This window comes from Dipodomys merriami, unplaced genomic scaffold (genome assembly GCF_024711535.1).
Source record: "Dipodomys merriami isolate MVZ:Mamm:240054 unplaced genomic scaffold, mDipMer1.0.p SCAF_143, whole genome shotgun sequence".
Classification (NCBI taxonomy): Eukaryota; Metazoa; Chordata; class Mammalia; order Rodentia; family Heteromyidae; genus Dipodomys; species Dipodomys merriami.
The window spans coordinates 1,200,253-1,227,932 of NW_027202749.1; the positions used below are offsets into that span (position 1 = coordinate 1,200,253).

The 27,680-nt window shown below is 44.6% G+C and overlaps 1 protein-coding gene across 8 annotated transcripts in view; it reads right to left on the reverse strand.

The window, feature by feature from the left end:
* Poln (DNA polymerase nu) overlaps positions 1-27,680 on the reverse strand; it is a 126,971-nt gene that overhangs the window by 34,694 nt on the left and 64,597 nt on the right. For 6 of the 8 annotated variants that reach the window (XM_070021689.1, XM_070021688.1, XM_070021693.1 and 3 more), the window contains 4 exons: positions 27,316-27,381; positions 5,434-5,491; positions 2,949-3,026; positions 1,975-2,089 (listed from right to left, as the gene is read on the reverse strand). In XM_070021689.1, the coding sequence (XP_069877790.1) occupies positions 1,975-2,089; positions 2,949-3,026; positions 5,434-5,491; positions 27,316-27,381 (317 nt within the window). The remainder of the gene's footprint in view (positions 1-1,974; positions 2,090-2,948; positions 3,027-5,433; positions 5,492-27,315; positions 27,382-27,680) is intronic. The other 2 variants (XM_070021694.1, XM_070021692.1) reach the window with 2 other exon arrangements.

Genomic DNA, 27,680 nt, shown 5'->3' on the forward strand with positions numbered 1-27,680 from the left:
GGATGCAGTGGGGAGTGCACTGGATGGGGAGCAGAGCTGGGATGCAGTGGGGAGGGCACTGGACATGGAGCAGAGCTGGGATGCAGTGGGGAGTGCACTGGACATGGAGCAGAGCTGGGATGCAGTGGGGAGTGCACTGGACATGGAGCAGAGCTGGGATGCAGTGGGGAGTGCACTGGACATGGAGCAGAGCTGGGATGCAGTGGGGAGTGCACTGGACATGGAGCAGAGCTGGGATGCAGTGGGCAGTGCACTGGACATGGAGCAGAGCTGGGATGCAGTGGGGAGTGCACTGGACATGGAGCAGAGCTGGGATGCAGTGGGCAGTGCACTGGACATGGAGCAGAGCTGGGATGCAGTGGGCAGTGCACTGGATGGCGAGCAGAGCTGGGATGCAGTGGGGAGTGCACTGGATGGGGAGCAGAGCTGGGGTGCAGTGGGGAGTGCACTGGACATGGAGCAGAGCTGGGATGCAGTGGGGAGGTCACTGGATGGGAAGCAGAGCTGGGATGCAGTGGGGAGGGCACTGGACATGGAGCAGAGCTGGGATGCAGTGGGGAGTGCACTGGATGGGGAGCAGAGCTGGGATGCAGTGGGGAGTGCACTGGACATGGAGCAGAGCTGGGATGCAGTGGGGAGGGCACTGGACATGGAGCAGAGCTGGGATGCAGTGGGGAGTGCACTGGACATGGAGCAGAGCTGGGATGCAGTGGGGAGTGCACTGGATGGGGAGCAGAGCTGGGATGCAGTGGGGAGTGCACTGGCAGGGAGCAGAGCTCGCGTCGGGTGAGTGAGTCAGTGGCAGGGAGCAGCTGGGCTGGGAAAGGTGAGGCTGGGTGTTACAGAAGATCTCAGTGGTCTTGCTTGCAGAACAGAGTTGGATGATTTTAGGCAAAGACCTTCCTGAACCCAGAAATGAAGAGTGAATAAGGTGGGCATTGGTGTACTGGCACCAGCCAAGGAGGACCAGAGTGGGCCGGAGAGTGGCCAATTGCTGGTCTGGACAAGGGATATAGTCCTACCCTTGGTGACCTCACATGCCTCCAGGCAGTGACAGCAACAGAGACAAGTGTATGTTGAGCAAGTTAGGGCCACGTGAGGGCAAGGGACAGTATTCCTGGAAGTAATGCGTGTAGTGACTCCTGAGGGTGAGCAGGAAATGGAGGGGGTGGGGAAAGGAGGGGAGTCATAGGGGAGCCACCTGAGGGGAAATGCACAAGGTAAGGGGAAGCTGGCAACTGCAGGCTTTCCAGAAGGGAACTGCAATGGCAGCAGACACAGGCACCTTCCAGTAGTGGCCCATCTGGCCCTGTCTTCTTGCAGCAAAATCCGGACTGTGCAGGCAGTGACACACCCCTCAGCTGCCACTGACAGTCCGGTTCTCCTTCTCAGAGCAGAGCCTTACCAGTTTCTCGGCAGCTGGGGCAGTGAGCGTGACTGCTTGGAAAAGGGGACAGCAGAATCTGCAGTGGGCTCCTAGATCAGAGGGTGGTGTGAGAACGCAGTCCTGCCCTTTCCACCTGCCAAGCAAGCAGGCGGCATGTCTCCCACTCGGAAGAAAATCTCCCAGCTGTGCTGCCTAGAGGCTGCCTGCCTCTGAGTTCTCTCAGAAAGGGCTAGCCACGCGCAGACCAGGCGCTCCCACCCTCTGACACTGGAGGGGATGTAGTGGACATCTGCCCTGCTCCCAGAGGGCTGTGGCTCACATCCCCAGCACAGGGCGCTCTCCTCTCCCTCTGTGACTTGCTCTCGCTATTCTTCCAATATTCCATTGCATGCCCACTTAGTGGGGAAGAGTCATCCATTCTTTCATAATTAGGAAGCTCTTGGCTTCTATCTACATTTTTCAATGTGATTAACCACTAGAGAAAAACTTAATTTCTTCCTTGTAAAAATAGTCTTGGACTAACTTCAGACGTTTAAATCATGTCAGCATTCTTGTATATCTGATTGTACTGTGGCTTGTTATCTTACCACTGTGCAGTCAGGGTAGAAAATACATCATCTCTTTCAGATTCCTGGAATAGCTTCAGAAGTTCTGGATCCCCAGATAAATGTGCAAGAATGCGCAATTCGATCTGTGAAAAGTCTGTGAGACAGAGCTCTGTGTTAATTCCCAGTCCACCAACGATGCCCTCAGCTTTCCCCATCCCTGCCCCCTCACACTGCCTCTCTCTGGGTCAGATCAACGTCCCCCTCCAGCTGCCAGGCTAGTCTGTGTGTGTGTGGCAAATCCGAAGCTCTGCTCTGCCTCCTGTGGGCCCCAGTGCAGCCAGCAGGGAGTGTCCATTCCTTGGCCCATTCACTCACTCCATGTACCACAATTGTAGAAAGAGACTTCTATGTCCCAGGAGCAGTGCTTGGAATGTGTTAGCAAATGACACAGACAGGAGTCCCTCCCTCCACGGAGCTTTGAATACATGATTTGGAGTCAGAGGTGAGGAATGAAATGGACAAGAGTGCCAGGTAAAGCAGTTTGGTTTGGAAGTTAGAGGTGTGTACAGGAGGCTGCGGTTACATCTCTGCACGTGCCAAGAGATGCTGACAGATGAAGAAAGGGACCCTGAGCAGAGGCACAAGGAAACAAAAGGGGCTCAGATGGCTGGGAAGAGGGAGGACTACAAGGTGTGAGGTGCAGGAGGGGCCCCTGGGCTAGGCAACTGCTTTGAATGAGCAGAGGGAACAGAGGCAGCAGAGGGCTGTGCAGGGGTATCTGGGACCTAAATGCGGCAAGACAGAAGAAGCTGGGAGCCAAGGAGTTGCTATTACTTAATGATCATAAGGAATCGCTGTTACATATCAGTATTTCCTTTAGGGATTATTTAAAAAAAACAACAGACCCTGTTAAGTGATTTGAATTATTCAATCGGTTAGCACGTGGCTGCTCAGCGACGCAGGGAGCAGGCAGCAGTGGCAAGGGGAGCTCTTCTACCTTTGCTTGCACCTACCTGCTGTCAGGAAGGAGTGGCCTTGGGAGGAGACAAACAGGGCCCGTGGGGAGATGGTGAGGGTCTGGCCTTCTTCACCTGCATGGTCATTCAAGAGCATGCGGTGAGTGGTCGTGAGCCGACCCCTCAGCCATTCCTTAAAGTTGAATTATTTAACGTCAGTTTTGTGGCTACTTGTATTAAGTGTATTAATTAAAATAATACTACTTCTGAACACTAATGAGATTTCCAATTATTAAAGTGTTCTGTCCTGAGCTGGGCATCAGTGGGTCTTGCCATAACCCTAGCTACGTGGAAGGTGGAGATTGGGAAGACCCCCGTTTGAGGCAGCCCAAGCAGGAATGTGAGACCCCCTCTCAGTCAATGGTGGGACCGAGTGGCACGCACTTGCCATTCTAGCTCTGTGGGGAGCATGCACAGGCAGACTGTGGTCCGGGATGGCCTAGGCACACATGCAAGATGCTATGGAAATAACAAAGGAGCCGGGCGCTGGTGGCTCACAGCTGAAATCCCAGCTGCTCAGGAGGCTGAGATCTGAGGATCGCGGTTCAAAGCCAGCCTGGGCAGGAAACTCTGTGAGACTCTTATCTCCAATAAACTACCCCACAAAAGCTGGAAGTGGAGCACTGGCTCAAGCAACAGAACACTAACCTTGAGCAAAAGAAGCTCAGGGATAGCACCTAGGCCCTGAATTCAAGCCCTAGGGGAAAAAAATGAGCCAGGCGCCAGTAGCTTACACCTGTAATCCTAGCTACTCAGGAGGCTGAGATCTGAGGATCATGGTTCAAAGCCAGCCCGGGCAGGAAACTCTGTGAGACTCTTATCTCCAATAAACTACCAGAAAACTGGAAGTGGCGCTGTGGCTCAAGTGGTAGAGTGCTAGCCTTGAGTTGAAGAGCTGAGGGACAGCGCCCAGCCCAGAGTTCAAGCCCCATGACCGACCAAAAAAAAAAAAAAAAAGAAGAAGAAAGACAAGAAAAACAATAAAGATTAACAGGACTGGCAGAGTGGCTGAAGAGGGAAAGCACCTACCTAGAAAGTGCAGGTACTTATTATTATTGTCTCTGTTCTGTGTAGGTGCTAGTGGCCCAAGCTATAATCCTGGCTTACTTAGCAGGCAGAGAATAGTGGCTCAAAGCCAGCCTCATCTCAATCCATAAACTGGGCGCAATGCTTGGTACTGTCATCCAGCTGAGATTGGAAGGATGCAGGTTCCCAGCCAGCCTAGGCAAAAAAAATTTCCAAGACCCTATCCTAACAGAAAAGGACTTGGCATGGTGGTGTACACATACCATCCTACCTATACAGTAGACATACTTAGAAGAATATTGGTTCTGACTGCCATAGGCAAAAAATGAGATCCTATCCAAGAACAATGGGAGCAAAAAGGCTGGAGGTATGGCTCAACAGAGGACTTAGCAAGCACAAAACATTCACTTCAACCCCCAGTGTCTTCATAACACCTCAGTTCTTCTAGAATACTGATGAAGGGAGGGAAAGATAGATATTGTCAGTGACTGCTCTGTGGTAAGAGCCTTGGGACGGAGGCTCCTGCTAGGAAGATGTGCAGGGGGCCGTGCAGCTCTGATGGTCCCACTGTGACCCTGCAAAGGGTCAGAGTACACGGTCAGGTTCACTTCGCCAGCCCGTCTGTGTACCGCAGTGTGTGTCTGGAGAGGATGGCTTGGGGCTTTGAAGTGCTGTGGTGCTCCTCAGCCAGCACCACAACCCAGGGCAGCGGAGCCTGGGCACAGAATGTCACTGGGAATGGGTAACACCGCACTCATTTGCCATACTTAAGCCTTTTCTTCTTAAGAAATGTGACCATCAGCATTACAACAGAATAGCTCAAAACAGTCCTCAGGACTCCATCTCCAATTAACCAGGAAAGGCTAATACTGGAGAAGAATGTGAGCATACTTTCATAGACATTTCCAGAAATGTTCAGGCTTTAATAAAAGCCAGTGCTATTATATGTTTGTTTTTTCTTTCTCAAGAAGCTGGTGGGGGGCAGATGGTAGGAGGGAAGCTGCTTTCCTGGTGTAATTACCATGTATTTAAACGATGGGAACTGCTAAAAGGGAGGTGCCATATCCTTCAACTGCTTTATATTTTTTCAATGTATATTTAAATCCTAGTCATGTAAATATAGAGAATTTCAGGAAAGTGAAGTTGTTAAGTTTTATAGAAAAGCAATTTGAAACACTTCTAGATTATAGAAAAATGTTACTCCTGATTTTAACAAGGTAGAAAGGAACATATTACCTTTAATTTTTTTTGGTGGGGGGTCCGGTCGTGGGGCCTGAACTCTGGGCCTGGGCGCTGTCCCTCAGCTCTTCAGCTCAAGGCTAGCGCTCTACCACTTGAGCCTCAGCCCCACTTCCAGCTTTTTTCTTTTGTTTATGTGGTGCTGAGGAATCAAACCCAGGGCCTCAGGCATGCAAGGCAAGTGCTCTACCACTAAGCCACCTTCCCAGCCCCTTACCTTTAAATTTTTGAGGTTTGGTAAGCTGAATTGGGTGCTTAGAGATACCTTGGATGTTCTGTTAATAATAAGAAGAAAATAGCATTAGTTGAAATGTCTGCTTTATAACCAGACCATTTAAGGATATTGAAAATTCGTAATATTGTGTTTAACATGAACAAAACCAGTAATGCACTGTTTCATACCTGAGCATAGCAACAGTAGTACAACTGTCTAATAGGGAAACACCATTAAGTACGGGTAGCCCATGTGATCCTTACGGTAATTCAGAAAGTAACTCCACAGCAGTCTGGATCATAAGCTTAGTCAACTTGAAGTTAGTAACATATGTAAAGTAAATTTCTATGAAATGTTAATATTGTAGTTTAATTTAAAAATAGACTTTCCGTCAGAATTCTGTTCTCTGGCCCGTGTCTCCCCCCCACTCCCCCTGGTGCATGTGCCTGTCTCACACTGACTGTGGTTGGTGGTGGCAGCAGCTGTGGCCTTATGACGGCATCTCCCACAAGCCCTTGGGACACTTATTAGGTATCTGTGCACTTTGCAACTTGGGGTAACCAGCAATAGATCACAGCCTCTCCCCACCACTCAAGTCAGCTTTCTGACCCTCGGTAGTACAGTGGACAGTGATGCCCACTGTTTCTCCTAGTGAAATCTTTGGTGCTCCCTGATTCGATCTCATGAATTCTGCTACCGTGCAGTTGCTGGGGTCTGACGGGCGACACTTGTTTAGGTCCATCAGAAACCTGAAAGGGTTGCCAGTGGCAATTTGAACGCAGCGCTCGTGTTCACTACGTTTCCTTGCTTGGCTGGCTTTCTACCATTTGAGTCATGTCTACAGTCGTTTTTTTTTCCTGATTATTTTAAAGATGGAGTCTTGTGGACTTTTCTGCCTTGGCTGGCCTTGAACCACCATTCTCCAGCTCTCAGCCTGCTCAGTGGCTGAGTGAGCCACCAGAGCTCAGCTTCATCCTAGTTTTTTTTACAGAAAGGACAGTAAAGCTTAGAGGTGTTAAGCCAGTGTCTCTCAGCTGTTGCTATAGGTCAGTATCATATAATATTAAAAAATTACCAAATAGAACAGAGTCATTTAAAAACAATGGGACAAATTAAGAAGCAATCCTTTGTTTCTTGAGTCCTGTTTACTTTGTCATCTCTGGTTGTGTTTTGAATTTAACATCTGCCTATCAGGGAAACTGTGTGCTTTTCTGTCTCTCTGAATCTGTCTCTTTTCTTACTTTGTCCCATTGTTTTTAAATGACTCTGTGTTCTTTACCCCACATATGGTACATACATGTGCGCGTAGGAAGGAAGGTAGGAGGAGGGCACAGAATCAGAGGAAAATGTGTGAAAAAATACAGCAGAGGGGCTCGTAAAGAAAGTGCTGTATAAAATGACCTTGAAACTAAATTTATAAGCTAGATATGAAAACAAATGAATTTTGTGATTATTACTTGTATTTCACTCCAAATATCTCATTATGCACATGCAAATATACCAAAATCTAGGGGGAAAATCCAAAGTATATTTGGTTCCAATAATTTCACATAAAAGATAGTTGACATGGGGGAGAAATTTGGGTTTTTCCTAGCTTTGCTTTGACATATACATTATGAAAAATACATTCACCCATCCAAACTAAAAAAAAAGTACTGAGATTATTTTTAATAGTATTGTCATGTGATAGTGGCTCTTTCTTTCCACTATGTGAATAATAAATAAGTTATAGTGATCTTTAGTAAAAGAGATGGTATTAGGCATAAGATACTGCAATATACTTAGTGTACATGCTCTATTTTTGTTGTTCATAATTTTTGCTTTTCTACATTGCTATGTAGCTTGAAGTTTTCTTGTTTCTTTTGTGTTTGAAGACTGGAAAAAATTTCAATATGCAAAAAACCCATCACATTTTACCACATATATCTGTACAAATATTATATGCCAATCCATAAGAAAAGAGAAAAAACAAGTATGAATGGGATGTGTTTCAGCAACTTCTTTTTTGTGACACCAATCAAATCTTACAAACTTGTTCCGTGCACCACACTGGCTGACTTGCTTTGCTTTCTCTCTACTCAGTGGCTAAGTCTACAATGATCTGAGCTGTGTATCGATGCTCATGAAAATCATGAGAAACTTAATATCTGTGCTTTAATAAACTTCTATTTTGTATGCTTTAAAATATTACCAAATAGTTATAGGATAACTCAGCAATAGATAACAGAAAAATGCCAATAAATTTGACAGTGAATCAATAGAACCTAAAGTAAGGAGGAAATGAAAATAGTAAAAATAAGTATGCAACAGTGTTCCCAGGATTTATGAGATATCTAAAGTATAATATCAAATTATATTGTTTTAGGCTGGGTGCTAGTGGTTCATACCTGTAATTCTTGTTTCTCAGGAATCTGAGATCTGAGGATCAGGGTTCAAATCTAGCCAGGGCAGAAAAGTCTATGAGACTCATTATCAACTAACTACCAAACAGCCACAAGTGGAGCTGTGACTCAAGTGCCTTAAGTGGAAAAAGCTGAGGTACAGTGCCCAGGCTCTGGGTTCAATCCCAGTACTGGCATAAAAAAGATATTTTAGTTCCTGAAAGAGAGAAGTGAATTTTTGCAGAAATTAAAAAAAAAAAAAAAGATTAGCCAGATGCTGATAGCTCACGCCTGCAATCTTAGATACTAAGGAGATTGAAGGCAGCCTGGGTAGAAAAGTCCTCAGGACTCCATCTCCAATTAACCAGCAAAATGCTAGACTGGATACATGACCTAAGTGGCAGAGCGCTGGCCATGAGCAAAAAAGTTGAGCAAGAACACGAGGCTCACGAGGCTCTGAGTTCAAGCCCTGGTGGTACACAGACACAAAAAAGAATGACTAAAAATTTCCTAAATGCAGTGATATACCTAATTTTTCCTAATTCAAGAAGCTAAGTAACACTAAATATGATAAAGGAAAACCATGTCCAGAAACATCCAAGGCAAAGTTGAGAGAGATCAGGTGTGAGCAGCAAAACACAGCTATGCACAGCTATGCTCAGGTGAACCGCAGGACAGCAACCCAGAGTTCTCCTCAGCAAACACATCAGCCAGCAAGGGAAGTGAGAGAAACACATTCTCACATGAACGAAATTTAAGCGAATTTGTCCTCTGTAGTCCTGCTCTGAAACTAAAGGAAGCTCTTCAGATCTGTGGACTGTGACTCAAAGCCAGAAAAGTGCATGAGACTATTATCTCCAACTAACCAGCAAAAACCTGGAACTGGAGATGTTTCAAGTGGTAGAGTGCCAGCTGTAAGCAAGAGTATGAACCCTTGAGGTCAAGCCCCGGTAGTAGCGCGCGTGCACACACACACATACACATGAGTGAGTGGGAAAAAATCTTTGCCAGCTAATAATCTGACAAGGGATTAGTATTCAGATTATATAAAGCACTCAAAAGATTAAACACTAAAAGAGCAAATGAATTGAACAGATAGTTCTCAAAAGAAGGACAAATGGCCAAAGATAGATGAAAAGTGAATCAACATCCTTAGACATAAAGGAAATACAAGTTTAATCACCAAGAGATTTCATCTCACTATCATCAAGAAAACAAAACAACTTACACAGGAGGATACGGGAGTGTGGAGGAAGAGCCTTTACACATTGTTGTTGGAAATGTACACTATGGAAATCAGTATGGAGGCTCTGCTAAAAACTAAAAATAGAACTACCACTCCTAAAGAATCTAAGTCAAAATACAGCAGGGGTGCCAGCATACCCATGTTCACTGAGCCACTATTCACAACCACCAAGACTGGAATCAGCCTAGGTCACTTCACAAGTGAAGATATGTGAGTATAAAATGGAGTCATTTTTTAGTCAAAAAAAAGAACGGAATTACATCATTTGCAGAAGAATGTATAGAACTGGAGATCATATTAAGTAAAGACAAATACCATATATTTTCTCTCTTATGCAGAATGCAGATCTAAACATGAAAACAAACAAAAATATGTCTGTAAGAGGGGACTATTTGTGGGGACAGGAGTGATGAGGTGAATAAGACTGAAGTGCACTGTATACATAATGGCATAATGAAACCTATTTTTTGTACAATAAAAATAATATATCATAATAAAGGACAAAACTATCTTCATCATAATAGAGCAAAAAAGACCAAATTCAACATTTATTCATACTAAAATATTTCAACTAATAAGCAGAAGGCACAAGATTTCGTGAGTAATTTCAGTATCTTACACTGAATGCGCCCATCCATGAGCATGTCCATCAGGCATCAAGACAGACCGCCGTTCTTGCTGAGCACTGCATAGCTGGAATCAACCAGCAAACAAGGGTGCACAGTTCCTAAAATCTTTCCTGCAGTACCTACCATGTGAGTTTTAATAAGAGCTGGTATATATTTTTTAAAAGGACATGTTTCCTATTTGTCCTGAGAAAGCAGTAACATTACATTTAATTTTATTGTTTTTAGATAAGTTAGGAAGTTATGACTTTCAAGAATTAAGTTTCAGCCGGGTGCCGGTGGCTCACACCTGTAATCCTAGCTACTCAGGAGGCTGAGATCTGAGGATCGCGGTTCAAAGCCAGTCCGGCAGGAAACTCCATAAAACTCTTATCTCCAATAAACCACCAGAAAACCAGAAGTGGTGCTGTAGCTCAAGTGGTAGAGCGCTAGCCTTGAGCTGAAGAGCTGAGGGACAGCGCCCAGGCCCAGAGGTCAGGCCCCACAACCGGACCCCCCCCCCAAAAAAAAAACCTCACCAAGCATCTCATTTATGTACGCTACTTTGCTAGTAAATATGTTGCATACTTTGAATATCTTAAGAAAAGTTTAAACACCGGTGTTTAAGTGTCATCCTGAGAAGGGATTTTTCTTTCCTTCCTAAAGTTAAAGACTTTTGCTCTAGACATCAGCCCAACCACCAGGTACCACCGTGAGTCTAAGTGCTGCCTCCTCTTCTGTATTCCTGCGACAGCCATTTGCGGTCTGCACCCACTTGCTGGGGCAGCATTGGAGCTGGCATCAGCACAGAGGGGCATTCCAGGCAGTAGCAAACCTCTTTTTGGCTGAAGGGAGAGGAACTAACAGCAGTGCCAGCCTTATAAGCCGGATAAATGCCATGCACCCAGAGTCAAGACGAGAGGAACACAAAATCACCGAAGAAGAAAAATACTTTCAATCAGGATTGCTTTTATGAAGTGTCCCAAATACGTCTAGGGACCAGAGCTATTAAAGCTAAGTAAGTCAGCTATTAAAAATAGAACCAGATTTTATTTGGGTGAGGAGCACCAGAAAGAAACATTCATGGAATGTCTATTGTTCCAAATGGCCTTTAGACAAAAATAACTCTTATTTTGGAATAGTGCAAGGAAGGTTGTGAAGACAGTAGGAGCCCCCCATGCCCCGCAGTTCCCCCTGTTAGCGTCTTGCAGGGCCTTGGTTCATTTGCTTCAGTTAAACCAACAGTGATATATCACAATCACCTAATGCTACTCAGATTTCACCTTTCTTGAAGCCTAAGCCCAGCACCTCCCTCCCGGGCAGTCTGGACATCTATCACCATGCTCTGGGGCGTCTTCCACCTCTCAGCGGGAACATGGAGCCCAGCACTGTAGAGCTGGGGTTCTGCTTCCCCTTCCTGCTGTGCTCAGCATGGTGAGTGGTGAGTGAATGTGTGACCTAAGTGACCAAAGACACACACACACACACACACACACACACACACACACACACACACACACACACACACACACACACACACCACACACACACACACACACACACACACACACACACACGAAGCCACTTTTGACTGCACTCCTCAGTTTTGCTATGGTCTTCTCAATAACACCCATGACACCTACAGTGCCATGACCTGCAGTCTGGGGAGGGACTGCAATATACAACTATCTGCCGCGATGTGTGTCACACATGTAAATCATTCAAAACACAGGGGTCAACAGGAAATGTCTACAGGTGCTCTGAGAGAAGGGGCGAGTACCTTAGAAAGGTCCCTGAGTGGTAAAGCTGGGAAAACAGCAAATTTCCAGCAAAGGACACAGGAAACATCCACAGAATTATGTGTATTGCTTTTGTACACATCCTTTTCTCCTCATGCTGCTATGATTTGAACTCAGGGCCTTACCTGCTAGGCAGGCACTCTATCCCCTGAGCCATGCCTTTATTTATTTATTTATTTATTTAGTCGGTCATGGGGCTTGAACTCTGGGCCTGGGCGCTGTCCCTGCGCTCTTCAGCTTAAGGCAAGTGCTCTATCACTTGAGCCACAGTGCCACTTCCATGAGCCATGCCTTGACCCCCATATCCATCCTCTGTGGCACCTTCACCACGCCTTGTTGAGGAGGACATCAGCCTATGCAAGCTTTCGTGGCTGACAGCCACGTGGGCCAGGGGGGTCTGCCACAGTCTGCTCCTGTACCTGCTCGGCACAGTGGGGCTCCCACAGGGGCGTCTGGAGGACGCGAGAGGAGGTGTGATGGCCACAGGCAGCTCCAGGCAGCGTCCAAGTTAAGAGTCCTTCGCACATGAGTGCAGTCAGAGACCAAACACAGGTAGAACACACAGGAGGGGCTGCGTTCTCCTAAGAAGGAAGAGGAAAGAAACAACAGCTTCTTGCAGATGCTACCTGGCCAGTAGGCTTGTCTCCCAGCTCAGGTAAAGAGCTGGCTCCTCCAGCTGACATCCGTGTGGGAGAGCCTTCAGCTCCGTTTGCTGGAGCCAGACATGCCTGTGTAGATCCCTTCGTACTGGCCACACGTGAAAATTAAATTCCCATGTCTGACTCACATCCAGGGGAAAGACCATGCTCATGAGTCGTCTCTCCAGTGTTTGGGTGGAACTCGGTGCTAGCTGATGGCACAAGTGTGATGCCACACGTGAAAATTAAATTCCCATGTCTGACTCACATCCAGGGGAAAGACCATGCTCATGAGTCGTCTCTCCAGTGTTTGGGTAGAACTCGGTGCTAGCTGATGGCACAAGGGTGATGCCACCACACAGCAGGAAGACCACTGGCAAGCTGAAAGCCAACAAACCCTTCTCCTCTGGGCATAGAATCTTCTGCTCTTAATGTGGACGTTGGAGTATCTAGAAAGCACCTCCAAGTCCCCTGTGTAAACAAGCCTCCCCAGCTTCTCCAGGTGCCCGGACAGCCCGTGGGCAGCATGCACTTGCTTCCACCCCCTGACACTAGGAAGCCCAGGTCTGCTGCTGGCAGCTGGAAGGAAAGTGCTGGAAGGAAAGAGCTGGCAAAAGAAGTGGCCATCCCAGCAGTTGTTTTCAGTGAACTTTGGTGTGTGTAAAAACAAATGAGAACCTTTATAATATTGCCTTTATAATAATAAAGAAATAAAGATGTAAACACTGAGAATTTAGAAAAATTCAGTGTCATAAGCCTTCATTTCACATTTAACAAAAGGCAAGGTATTGCTATGTTTTAATTCCATGTGGTAATTAGTTAAAATGTCAGTAGCTGATTGGAATGCCAGGCAGGGGTGGTAGAAGCTGTGTCCTGAGCTGTACCTACTGTCTTTCTACTTGGGTGCTGTGTCAGAGGGCTCAAAGTGCAGGTGCCAGCCCTGGGAGGGGCTGTGTGGAAGTAGCAAGGGCATCGCCATCTCCCCACCTCTACAGTACCCCATGTCCTGTGCCATCTCCCCCCCTCTGCACCGCCCCCGTGGCCTCTGGGAGGGCAACAGTAGTACAGCGTGGTCACAGCTGCCCACGGGCCCACTGCATGTCCTTTGCCCTGAAGCATGTGGCAGTGCAGGTTCCCTTCTGCCAAACACCTGAAGCAGCCACCCTCCCCCTCCCCCCCAGCTCACTGCCGCCCCAGCAGGGTCCTGAGAGCAGGGTAGAGTCCTCACCATGTCCTCAGCACTACTAAATTCCTAGCATATAGGAGCAATCCACAAGTAGTAGCCAAAAGAATGAAATGAAAAATAGATTTATTCAATAACCCAGCACTACACTCGACTACGTTGAGTCGAGTGTAGAGACTCATGGCTGCAATCCCAGCTATTTGGGGAATGGAGGTCCAAGGCTAGCCAAACCAAGAAAAAATATGAGACCTCATCTGAAAAATAAACTAAAACAAAAAGGGTTGAAAGCATGGTTCAAATGGTAAAACACTGACTAGGGCAAATGTGTGGCCCTGAGTTCAATGAGATACTGGTTAAGTTAAACTTATCTCTTGGACTAGGTTTAAAATTCGGAATCCTTGAGCTAGAAGCAAGGCTCAAGTGGCAGAATGTCTGCCTAACAAGCATGGCCCTAAAGTATGTGGGTGAGATAAATGGCCTAAAAGTTGTAATTCATTTCAGCTGATGGGAGGAAAAAAACAAACCAACCAAACCAAACAAAACCCTTTGGGTCTATTCAGAGTCTTCTTTTCCTTTTTTGATTTAGAAAATGGCCTATACATGTCATTAAGCTCACCAGCACCATTAATCTCGCTAGCTTAAGGCCACAGAGACACATGGAGATGCTGCTGAGGGCATCTATAAAAGCCACTTCTGGGGCTGGGAAGGTGGCTCAGTGATATAGTGCTTGCCTCACATGAATGAGGCCCTGGGTTCGATTCCTCAGCACCACATAAGCAAAATGAAAAAAGCCAGAAGTGGCGCTGTGGCTCAAGTGGTAGAGCGCTAGCCTTGAGCTGAAGAGCTGAGGGACAGCGCCCAGGCCCAGAGTTCAGGCTGCATGACTGGAAAAAAATAATTTTTTTTTGGTCGGCCGTGGGGCTTGAACTCTGGGCCTGGGCACTGTCCCTCAGCTCTTCAGCTCAAGGCGAGCGCTCTACCACTTGAGCTACAGCGCCACTTCCGGTTTTCTGGTGGTTTATTGGAGATAGGAGTCTCACGGTCTCTCCTGCCCAGGTTGGCTTTGAACCGCGATCCTCAGATCTCAGCCTCCTGAGTAGCTAGGATTACAGGCGTGAGCCACCAGCGCCCGGCTTAAAAAATAATTTTTTTAAAAAGCCACTTCTTCCTGCTTTTGTGAAAGTACATGGAGGGATGCTGCTCATCTCCATTGGAGGTGAACTTAGCAAAATCCTCCATGCTCCACTGGAATGCAACTCAACAATAAGAGCTAAGAAAAGGGAGAACAGGACTGTCCCATAACTTCCATCACCAGATCAAACCTAAGATTTCTAAATCAAAAAAGCTGAGACCTAGCCTTGATGTGATCAATCTGAGTTTGTGTTTCTGCAAATTCAATGGATTAGCGGGAGTTTAACTCCCAGTTTAGGTCTTTTTTTTTGTCAGTCGTGGGGGCTGAACTCTCCAGTTTAGGCCTTTCAGGAAAAGCACTCAAGCTGGGCTTGACCATTCTCCTCTCTGGCCATTTCCCCGTCCACCAGCTCCCCTTCTTCCCAAGGAGTCTGGAGCGGTGGAGATGCCCCTGTGGCCTGTGTCACCAGTGGGGGCTGCCCTGCCTCTGCTGGCTGGTTGCCTTCTGCCTGTGTTCCCTGTCTTACTGCTTCTGGGACACTTTAAAGCATGGCAGCAGAGGACTACAGCCTGTGATCTCTGCATGGATAGTATTCTGATGCCTCTAACAGCCTGGCTTTGGTCTTGGTCCTGGTGACTGATCTGTGGAGCTCAGCCGTACTCTCCCTGTTGACCTGGCCTTGGACTGTCCCTGTTACAGTGTACCTCCAGGGTCGAATGAGCAGGGGCGGGGGCTTCATTTATCCATCAGAGGGCCCATAGGACTTCATAGGACCCAGGGGCCCATGAAGACTTGGCAGGAAGAGTGACTCTAGGCCCCACTGTTCAAACGATGCAACTTGACGTGGCAATCCTGGAAATACCTGTCTCGCCCAGGCCTCCCAAACAGAAGCATGCATCGCAGGGTCTGTAGGGGTATGTGCCTCCTCTGGCTGTCCACCCCGCCCTGCTTCTGATCCAAAGTGGCTGGAGCCAGAGCCATTTCACAGTGCCACCTAAGTCCCCCTCCAGTATCCACAGGAGCCTGAAGAGCCACCCACCATCTCCTTCTGCAAATGCAAGGAGAAAAAAGCAGAGCAAGTCACCTTTGGATCTCTAGTGCCTGATGCTTTTCTTGTTTCTCCTGTGCTCATTCTTAAATTCCAGCTGGAAGCCAGACTGAACAGGATTCCTTTATTCTCAGTAGTACCCACTCTCTGTGAAGAAACAGACTTCAGCCCAATGGTGAGTTTCTCAGCAGCAAGAGGTATGTGAATGAAATACCCAAAGACAGTATTTCAAACCCTACTCATGTTAGGAAATATTTTGTTCAACTAAAGGTAATTTCTGCTTTCAGGAAGGTGTCACAAATACTTTCCCTATCCACCCCAATAAGTACAACTAACACACTGGGTACCATGTATACAGCAAACATATGAGAGGAAAGTAGGCTAACCAGGGACTGTGAGTCTCCAAGAATTACACAGAGGAGCCGAGGTCCACACTGTCGCTGTCCCAGTATGTACTACACTAGGAGCTGGAGAAGCTGAAGGCCAGGGACAGAAAAAGCCCTACGGAAAATGTCTGTTCTTATTAACTAAAAGATCAGGAAGGGGGCAGTCTTGCCAGACTGAAAACTTGGTTGTACATCATCTCTAGGTAACACCACCACCAAGACTGTGGCTGAGGTTAGCAAGCTCAGTAAGAATCCTCCCACCTGACACCTAGCCAAGTTCCTCTTAGTATCTTTCCATGCACTGACCCCTCACCCTGCCTGTGGGCTCAAGTCCCCAGATGCCCCTGCTATATTTGGTCTTGAGTTCAATCTCTCTCCCCTATTGGGGCAGTCATAAATGAGCTTTTCCTCTCCTGTTTATCTGTCTGGTATAAGTTGCAGATTTGTAATTTTGCAAAATTTCAAATATACCAGACTCCACAGGATACAGCTAGAACAGTCCTGGGAGAGAAATTTATTACACTAGCAATATGTATACAAGAAAAGAAGTCTTAAGCCATAGAAAATAGAAACCAGTAAGTGGAAAATAGAAAAATAAGAGAAAAATCAGTAAAACAAATAGCTGGTTATTTGAGAAGAATAAACTCTCACTAAACTGGCAAAAAAAAAAAAAGAAAGAAAGAGACAACAGAAGATCAGTGGGAGGAACTGAATAGGAAATACCACTATACAACCTATAAATAGCAAAAGGATAAGGTGAATTCCTTGTACAACTACACACATATGACTTTTACAACTTAGTCAAAACACAAACTATCAACATTTACTCAATATGAAATGCATAACGAGAAATTCCAGGTGATGTCATTAAAGGATTCTACCAAATGTGTGTGTGTGTGTGTGTGTGTGTGTGTGTTTATTTTAATCTTTTATACCAGTCCTGGGGCTTGAACTCAGGGCCTAGGTGCTGTTCCTGAGCTCTTGTGCTCAGTCTAGTGCTCTACCTCTTGGGCCACAGCTCTACTTATGGCTTTTTTGGTGGTGAGAGATCAGAGTCTCACAAATTTTCCTACAGGATTGGCTTCAAACTATGATCCTCCGCTCCAGCTTCCTAAGTAGCTAGGATTATAGATGTTAGCTATTGGTGCCTGGCTCAATTGTCTGTTTTTGTTTTTGTGCTGGTCCTGGAACTTAAACTCAGAGCCTGAGCTATTCCTGGGAGCTTTTTTTTTTTTTTTTAGCTTCTGAGTTTTATAGATAGAAAAATAAGTTATCTTGGTAGCTTTATAAATCTACATTATTTCTGGAGAAGTTAATGTATTACATGACATATTTTCTACAGAATTAAGAATAGGTGTTGCTCTAATTTTACAAGGTTGTAAAAACCAGTCTTCTTAATCTAAGGATCATGGTTTGAAGCCAGTCAGGGCAAAAAGGTCTGTAAAACTCTTCTCCAATTAACCACCCAAAATTTGGAAGTAGAACTGCTGTGGATCAAGAGCTAGAGCACCAGTCTTGAGTGAAAAAGCTCAAGCCTTGAGTTCAAGCCTCACTGCCAATACAACAACAAAAACCAGTCTAGGTAATTTAGAGTAATTTTCTACTAGCAAAAAATTAACTTCTAAATTATATAAATCCTATATACCTTATAATTCTGGAAACTTGTGATTAATCTGTGAAAATGTGTATTAAAGTCAGTATATCCCTAATTAGGTACAACAAGCTGGTATGGGAACAAATTTTATAACTTGTTCACAGTCCTGGGAGCTTTTTGTGCTCACAGCAAGTACTATACCTCTTGAATACAACTCCACTTCCAGATTTTTGGTAGCTAATTGGAGATAAGGGTCTCACGGACTTCCCTTGCCTGGGCTGGCTTCAAATTTCCATGCTCAGATCTCAGCCTCCTGAGTAGCTGAGATTATAGGCATGAACCATCAGCACCAGGTCCTAATTCATTTTATGCTCATATTACCTTGATACCCAAACCAGATACAGATCAATATCTTCCATGAACATATATACAAAAGTGTTTTAAAATATTTACATACAGAATTCAGCAATATATTTAAAAGTATATGATCCACTAATTGTACTCCAGGGTTTACAGCAGATTTATTTGTAATAGTCACAATGTGGAAATGACCTAGGTGTCCTTAAATCCAAGTAGTCACTCATACCTAGATGCTTCAGGTAAAGATAAACTATCCATGTGCCTGGGGGTAGTCCCTGAGCTCTTCAGCTCAAGGCAGGGCTCTACCACTTCCGGTTTTCTGATGGCTTATTGGAGATTAGAGTCTCATAGACTTTCCTGCCTGAGCTGACTTTGAACAGCAATCCTCCTATCTCAGCCTCCTGAGTAGCTAGGATTCCAGGCTTGAGCCACCGGTGCCCAGGCTCTAAAACAATCTTAAGCTCTTCTTGTGCCGGAGGCTGGTGGCTCAAGCCTGGAATCCTAGCTACTCCAGAGGCTGAGATCTGAGGATCACAGTTTAAAGCCAGCCGGGGCAGGAAAGGCTGTGAGACTCTTATCTTTAATAAACCAGAAAAACCAGAAGTGGTGCTGTGGCTCAAGTGGTAACTCGCCTTGAGCTAAAGAGCTGAAGGACAGCACCTAGGCCCAGAGTTCAAGCCCCCATGACCGACCAAAAAATAAACCTTCTTCACTAGAATTTACTCCATGTGTTTAATCCAAATCCTGCATGAGTGCTATTACAGAAAATGCCAGTTCTCTACACACAGCCCCTAGCCAGGTAGTTCTGACACACTACATAGGCTGCTGGGGGAATACCTTTATCTGAGGAACCCAAGTTGCAAGAATTATGCTATTTATTTTCCCTAAAATGTCCCCCTACCATAATACATCAGATATACTTAGCATCCCATCACTGATGGCATTTGTGATGACCTGTCCTAATGTAGACAACTGTGCCCTGGGGGTGAAGATGACTGCTGGTGAGGGGAGGGCAGCACAGCAGGGCTGACAGGGACACCCGGGGACACACACACTCCCCTGAGACTCGCGGGCCAAGCAGCGAGAAAAGTACTCCAAAGACACTGAATGACCGTCAAGAACCACACGACACATCTGCCAACATGTCTGTATGTCAGAGACATACAAACTACTCTAAGCTCTTATAATGGCGATAGGTATAAAAAGTAGAAAAATAGTCAGATATATACCTTAAACCTATATAAAAATAAGTTCCAATGGTTAAAGACCTAGTGTAAAAAGTAAAACTTAAAAAAAAAAGAATCTTTATGATGTCCATGTGAGAGGGATCAGGAAAGCCAGGGTTGGTAGTGTGTGCTTGTAGTACTGACAAAGGTAAATTCTAGTTAAGAGGATTTTTTTTGCCAGTCCTTGGGCTTAAACGCAGGGCCTGGGCATGGTCCCTGACCTTCTTTTTGTGCAAGGCTATTGCTCTACCACTTGAGCCATAGCACCACTTCTGGCCTTTTCTGTTTATGTGCTACTGAGGAATTGAACCTAGGACTTCACGCATGTTAGGCAAGCACTCTACCACTAAGCCACATTAAAGCCCAAGAGGACCTTTTTAAGAATTTTTTTTTGGGGGGGTCTGGTCGTGGAGCCTGAACTCTGGGCCTGGGCGCTGTCCCTCAGCTCTTCAGCTTAAGGCTAGCCACCTTAAGAGGCTGGGAAGGTGGCTCAGTGGTAGAGCGCTTGCCTTGTATGCCTGAGGCCCTGGGTTCGATTCCTCAGCACCACATAAAAAAGAAAAAAGCCAGGAGTGGCGCTGTGGCTCATGTGGTAGAGCGCTAGCCTTGAGCTGAAGAGCTGAGGGACAGCGCCCAGGCCCAGAGTTCAGGCCCCACAAGTGGACCCCCCCAAAAAAAAAGAAAAGAAATTTTTTTGAGAATATATATTTTGCAGAAGTGCCTTTCATAATTTTAAGAAAAATAATTATTTTTTCAAAAAATTAAAAATAAAACGTAAGAAAGTAGAAACTACAAACACTGTAAGTTTCATGATATTGAAACAAAGACCATCTATAAAGACACAGACTACAACATGAAACAAACCATAGACTTGGGAAAGATATTTATACAAATAAACAAAAGATTAATGTCCACAATACATAGAGATCTTTTAAAAATTAATAAGAAAAACTATTAAATGAAAATTAGACAAAGGAATAAACAGGCAAGTCATTGTAAAACCAAACATAGTCAATAAGCATGAAAATACATTTTCCCTCAATGGCAGAGAAAGTTAAGCCATAAGATGCAAATCCACACTTGACAGAAAAATGTTAAAATTATGGAAATTAAGGAGTCTAATGCTGGGCACCAGTGGCTCATGCCTGTCACCCTAGCTACTGAGGAGGCTGAGATCTGAGGATCGTGGTTCAGTACCAGCCTAGGCAGGTAAAGTCAGTGAGACTCTTATCTCCAATTAACTACCAGAAAACTGGAAGTTGAGCTCAAACTGGTAGAGCTCTAGCGTTGAGTTAAAGAGCTCAAGGACAGCACCCAGGCCCTGAGTTCAAGCCCCACAACTGAACAACAACAAAAAAGAGTCTAGAAATACAAGTGCTATGTGCTCTCCAGAATACTGACAGCTGACTCCAGCCACCAGCAAAAATGAGCCAGGGCACCTGTTTAGTGTGTGTCTATCAGTAGAGCTAAATGTCAGCATTTCCAATAGTCAGGCAGCGCTGGGCATGAGGAAAACCCTTAAACATACTCAAGAACATTCTTTACAGCAGAACTTTTCCTTACAACATTGTTTCTAATAGCTAAAAATGGAAATGAATGAGTATTATACAATGATATACTGTGTAGCAGAGAAGACAAATGAACTGGAATTGCTCTGCCAGTACAAATAAGTCTCAAAAACAATGCTGAAAACACAGCATTTTATATGAATATAAGTATAATTTGCTATTGTTGTAAAGTTTAAAATAGCAAACAAAATGAAGTAGGACACATTTGGGATAAAAAAGGATGCTAACTTGAACGGATCTGGGAGAAGATAACGCAGATGTATTCAGAGATCTAGAGTATAGAAAAAGCAACAGATGTAACGAGAACAGAGGCTCAAAAGCCAAAGAATGCATGAGGGGGTCAAGGAATCATAAATCATATTAAAGCCTTATCATATTATATTAATATAAATGTTAATTTGGCTTTGACCCAGATAAATACTAAAAAGGAAGTACAAACATGCTAATGAGACACTGGACATATAGTTAGAAGAGCAAAGAAAACTGAAAGGGCAAAGAACTCACAAACAAAGGAACCAAGACAAAAATCCTGCTCAATAATACCTGGATTTTTAACATTTCCAATTACTACAGCCCTAACTTCTAAAAAGAAATTGAACATTGACCTAGCAGAAAACTTGAGAACTCGGGACACCAAAGAATGAATAAAAATACAATGTGAAAGGTTAGATATTTGAATTTCGTAACATGGATCCATCTTCAGCCAGCAGCATAATGGGCACCGCAGTAAAATGAGAACACTGACAAAAACTGGCCCCACTGATAGAGGAACATTAGAAGGGACATCTAAAGCCATGTGTGATAAGGAGGTATTGGATGGAAGAATGTGACTCCTGGCAGGTACAAGGAGGGCAAAGGTCCTTGGCACCTCCCCATGGGAAAGCCTGTGTGAAAAGACGTCAGTTCTATGGGGCATACAAAAGGAGAACTGACAGGCACGTCAGTCCTGAGTTAGATGAAGAGGGGAACTGAGAGGAAGCAAGGACTTCAGACCTCGGGTGCAGTGCAGTAGGCCAGCATGGGAAAGATTGTGGCTACATTGTCAGCACTCTGAATCCCTGGTGATAACCCCAAACCAGTCTCTGAGACACGTGAATCCAGCCCATGGGCAAATCATACATGTGGCTTTCCACTCGATGTGTGCCTGTGCATGCCAAGTATACAGAGAAGCAGGCCAAAAAGGCTCCTCTTCTCTAGGAATTCAAAATCCAGAGAAGTAAACGCAAGTAAAGAAATGGTGACACCACATATCATAAGCATCATGACAGAGAAGCTGGGAGATGCCAGGCTGAGGTACTCACAGAGCCAACAATGACTGGTGGACCGTTCCAATGCAAGAGCACGTAAGAGCCACATTCCAATGCAAGAGTGTGTAAGAGCCACAATTTTAGGTGAATTCAAAATTTCTAAGTAACCTACATGTCAAATAAGACATTAAAAAAGTTACTAAGAGCCAGGTGCTGGTGTTTTACACTTGTAATCCTAACTACTGAGGAGGCTGAAATCTGAGGATCACAGTTTGAAGCCAGTTGGGGCAGAAAAGTCCATGAAACTCTTATCTCCAATAAACTACTCAGAAAAAACTGAAAGTGGCTCAAGTGGTAGAGCACTATCCTTGAGTACAAACAGGCTCAGCGACAGCACCCAGGCCCTAAGTTCAAGGACAAGCAAAAAAAAAAAAAAAAGTTACTAAGGTATCTTTTGGGGGTGGGAAGGTAGCTCAGTGGTAGAGTGCTTGCCTTGCATGCATGAGGCCCTGGGTTCCATTCCTCAGAACCACATAAGCAAAAAGCTGTAAGTGGCTCTGTAGCTCAAGTGGTAGATCACTAGACTTGAGCTCAGAAAGCTATACTCAGTGGGAAGTTTTAGCACTTATTAAATACCTATATCAGATTAATGACTTATCAGAAAAGATTCATTAAACCACTCAGCTTCTATCTTAAGAAACTAGAAAAATGCCTTTTTTAAACCCAAAGCAAGCATAAGAAAGAAAGTAACAAAGATTAAAGCACAATCAATAAATAGAAAGAAAAACTAATAGAGAAAATAAGCAATTAAAGTCATACCTAGTTCTCTGAGATAAGCCATAAAATATGTAATTTCTAGGCAGATTTGATCATGGGGAAAAGGTGAGAAGACAAAAATTACCAATATTAAGAGTGAGAGAGTTTACATCACATACAGATTCTACCAGTTTTAAAAGAATAAAGAAAACCTCTGCTAAAAATTTAACTATTCGGGAGTGGGAAGATGACTCAGTGGTAGAGAAAAAAAAGCCAGAAGTGGTGTTGTGGCTCAAGTGGTAGAGCGCTAGCCTTTAGTTGAAGAGCTGAGGGACAGCGCCCAGGTCCAGAGTTCAGGCCCCACAACCAGACCCAAAAATAAATAAATAAATAAATAAATAAGCAAATAAATTCAATGCCAGCCCAACAAGAAATAGGCAAGTCAAATAACACTATTGTTATTAAAGAAATGGACTTTGTAGTTAAGAACCTTCCCACAAAGAAAACTACAGGCCCATTAGCAGATTCTACCACAACTATAAAATGAAGAAAATAAAATCTATATAAATTCTATACAAATTCTTCCAGAAAAAATAAAGAGAGGGGGGCTGGGAAGGTGGCTCAGTGGTAGAGTGTTTGCCTTGCATGCATGAGGCCCTGGGTTCGATTCCTCAACACCACATAAGCAGGAAAAAAAAGCTGAAAGTGGCGCTGTGACTCAAGTAATAGGGTGTCGCCTTGAGCTGAAAAGCTGAGGGACAGCACCCAGGCCCAGAGTTCAGCCCCACAACCGACAAAAAAAAAAAAAAAAAAAAGTTAAAAAAAAAAATAAAGAGAGGGAATATTTTCTAGTTCATGATTTGAGGTTGGTACTACCCTGAATCCAAGAACAAAGACATAAAAGAAATAAAACTGTCAACTAATAGCTATTCTTAGAACAGATGCAGGCCATGCACTGCTGAGCATCATGGTTTGAAGCCAGCTGGGGTAGGAAAGTCCATGAGAATCTTATAGCCAATTAACTACCAGAAAAAGCCAGAAGTGGTGCTATGGCTCAATTGGTAGAACGCTAAACCAGCAAAAACAAATAAAACAGATCAAAATTTTAGCAAATCTGATCCAACAACATATCGAAAGTACAGTGCATCAAGAGCAAATGAGCTTTATTTCATGAATGTAGAGTTGGCTTAGCAACTGAACATCTATAGGTATAATTCACCATATTAACAAATGAACCAAGAAAAATGCGCAATCTTTTTTTTTTTTTTGTCGGTCATGGGGCTTGAACTCTGGGCCTGGGCGCTGTCTCTCAGCTCAAGGCGAGTGCTCTACCACTTAAGCCACAGCACCACTTCCAGTTTTCTAGTGGTTTATTGGAGATAAGAGTCTGACAGACTTTCCTGCCCAGGCTGGCTTTGAACCGTGATCCTCAGACTCTAAGCCTCCTGCATAGCTAGGATTACAGATGTGAACCACCAGGGCCAGGCCCCTGAAATGATCTTACTTGATGAAAACTCAACAAATGGTTTCTAGAAGGGAACTTCCTTAAGCATGCTAAGAGCATTTATCAAACCCAATGGCTGACATCATTCTTGCCAATGAACAACTTTCCTGTGAGATCAAAAAATGAGGCATGGGCTCTTGCCACTTCTATTTAACATGCTACAGCCTGTGTCCATCACTCCAATCAGCCAAGAAAACGAAGTAAAGAAATCCAAATTGGAGCCAGACGCTGGTGGCTCACGCCTGTAATCCTAGCTACTCAGGAGACTGAGATCTGAGGATCGAGGTTCAAAGCCAGCCCGGGCAGGAAAGTCCGTGAAATTATTATCTCCAATAAAGTGGCCCTGTAGCTCAAGTTGTAGAGCACTAGCCTTGAGCTGAAGAGCTGAGGGACAGCGTTCAGGCCCAGAGTTCAAGCCCCATGACTGACAAAGAAAGAAAGAAAGAAAGAAAGAAATCCATATTGGAAAGGAAGAAGTAATCCTTATTCATATGGAACATGATCATCTACTAGAACAAATAAGTAGGCCTATCAAAGTTCCAGAATGCAAAACCAGTATATCGCTACATACTAGCAATGAACAATTGGGAATCAAAACAATAATAGAATTTATAATAGCATAAAAATGAAATGCTAAAGAGATAAATATGACAGAACATACATGCTTAAGAAACTATAAAACCGGGCTGGGAAGGTGGCTCAGTGGTAGAGAGCTTGCCTTGCATGCCTGAGGCCCTGGGTTCGATTCCTCAGCATCACATAAGCAAAAAGAAAAAAAAGCCGGAAGTGGCGCTGTGGCTCAAGTAGTAGAGCGCTAGCCTTCAGAGCTGAGGGACAGCGCTCAGGCCCAGAGTTCAGGCCCCATGACCGGACCCAAAAACAAAAAAAGAAAAAAAAAAAAAAGAAAAGAAACTATAAAACCTTGTGAAATTAAAGAAGGCCTAAATGGATCAAGAGATTTACTTTTTCTGCAGGCTGGAAGACTAAATATTAAGATATCAATTCTTGCTGGGCACCAGTGGCTCATGCCTGTAATCCTAGCTACCCAGGAGGTTGAGATTTGAGAATCTTGGTTCAAAGCCAGCTTGGACAGGGAAGCCCATGAAACTCTTATCTCCAATTAACCACCAAAAAACCGGAAATGGCGCAATGGCTCAAGTGGAAGAGCTTAGGGATGGCACCTAGGCCCAGAGTGCAAGCCCCACAACTGACCAAAAAAAAGTCAGTTCTTCCTAAATTGGATTCTATTTTATTTTATTTTTGGGTCCAGTCGTGGGGCCTGAACTCTGGGCCTGGGCGCTGTCCCTCAGCTCTTCAGCTCAAGGCTAGCGCTCTACCACTTGAGCCACAGTGCCACCTCCAGCTTTTTTCTTTTTGCTTATGTGGTGCTGAGGAATCGAACCCAGGGTCTCATACATTCACAGCAAGTGCTCTACCACTGAGCCACCTTCCCAGACCCCTAAATTGGATTCTAGAATCAATGTAATCTAAACAATAATCTCACCATACTTTTTGCAGAAATTAACCATTTGCTAATCATAAAGCTAATGTGGAACAACCAACGGTGTTAAAGGACTTACCCAAACAAACAACTTATTAGAAAAGTACAAGAGCCAAACCTGATGGCACATGTTTGTAACCCTAGATTCTTGGGAGATGAGGCAGAAGAACTATGAATATGAGGGCAATTTAGACTACATGAAAGACTCTGTTTCAAGCAAAAAAAAAAAAAAAATGAAGCCACCAAAACAATGGGTCACAGCTATAATACTAGCTATTAAGGAGACAGAGATCAGGAGGGTTATGGTTCAACCAATAAAGGCAAGTGCCTGTCATCCCAGATATGCAGGGAATGTAGATAGGAAGACAGTCGTTCAGGCTAGCCCAGTCATAAATGCAAGACCCCCCCCTCTTTTTTTTGTCAGTCGTGGGGCTTGAACTTTGGGCTTGGGCGCTGGCCCTGAGCTCTTCAGCTCAAGGCTAGTACTCTACCACTTGAGCCACAGCGTCACTTCCCGTTTTCTGGTGGTTAATTGGAGATATGAGTCTCACAGACTTTCCTGCCCAGGCTGGCTTTGAACTATGATCCTCAGATCCTTGGCCTAGGATTATACGTGTGAGCTACCAGTGCCAGGCTTGCAAGACCCTATTTTTAAAAACCCTAAAAATAAAAGGGCCAGGGACGTGACTCAAGTGGTAGGATATATAACTAGGAAGGTCCTCAGCTCACACCCCAAGACTGCCAAAAATTAAAAATTAAAGGGTGGTATCAAAAGAATGAATGGACAGCTGGGAAGGTGGCTTAGTGGTAGAGCGCTTGTCTTGCATGCATGATGCCCTGGGTTCGATTCCCCAGAACCACATAAGCAAAAAAAAAAAAAAAAAAAAAAGAATGAATGGACACATTACAGTCTGGGAAAAAATATTGAGAAGTATATATCTGATCAAGGATGCGTATCTATAATACATAAAGAATTTTCAAAATAATCCCTTTATACTTGCAGAAGACTTGATGCTTCACAAAATAAAAATGGATGACAAACACATGGAAAGATGCTTACCATGATTAGTCATTGTAGCAATGACTATACACTATACACCTGCCAGAATAGCTAAATTAAAAGACCAAGTCAAGCAAGAGCTGATGGGCTTGCAAAGAACAGCTCCCAGGCCCTAAGTCCAAGTCCCAGAAAAGGCATGCACGCATGTGTGTGCGCACACACACACACATACAGACTCACACCAGAGTTGTTTTAAGTTTATTAAAACTGCACCATAGGAGGCATGGGTCCAGTAACACCAAAAACAAAACAAAAATTGTATCATAAACTCAACGGTATTAATAGCTTGCTTTCATTAGAAAGTCTTCAGTAACAAAAAAATGGAGGTGATGATCAGAGACACTTCTGGAAACCAGAAGCCAATCTGACTGGCACAAACTGACAAAGAAGATAAGGGAGAGGAGAGGGACCTCTGTCTTCAGCAGGAGAGTGGCCAGGCTTCTGGGTGGGAATCCTCTCCTAGCTAACTTAGTCCCTCACAAGTCTTGTCCTAGAACAAGAGACTTGTCCTCTACAAACTTCAGTGGTATGACAGCAGAAGAAACACAGCTCCCTGTGTGTGATCCCCTCTTGGGAACACAATGTTCACAGGCAAATACATGTCTAGGAAAAACTTCAATGGCAAGGCATGGAAATTGGTGTTTAACTTACAGGATGCTTGGCTGAAAGTCTTCCGGTCACAGTTCCGGTCTGATTCCATGTAGAGGAAACAGAGCCCTGGAACATTGAAAAGAGTGTTTAAACCCAAGCAATGCTGTGTGAAGTAAGGACATGCAGGGCCTTCCACTTACATAACCTCCCCACTCCTCTACAGGTCCACAAGCTGCTGGCCCGACATGTCCTAGGATTACCCAACCCACCATGGGATTAGGTCACATAAAGCATACTCCCCTTTAACCAAGTAGCAGCGTCAACAGGCAAGTTGGTCTATACCACCCACCCACCCACACACTGTGTATGAGGCAAGGGGTTCTGAGTGGCTGGGACCTGGCACGCACTCTAGTGGGACTGTGTGT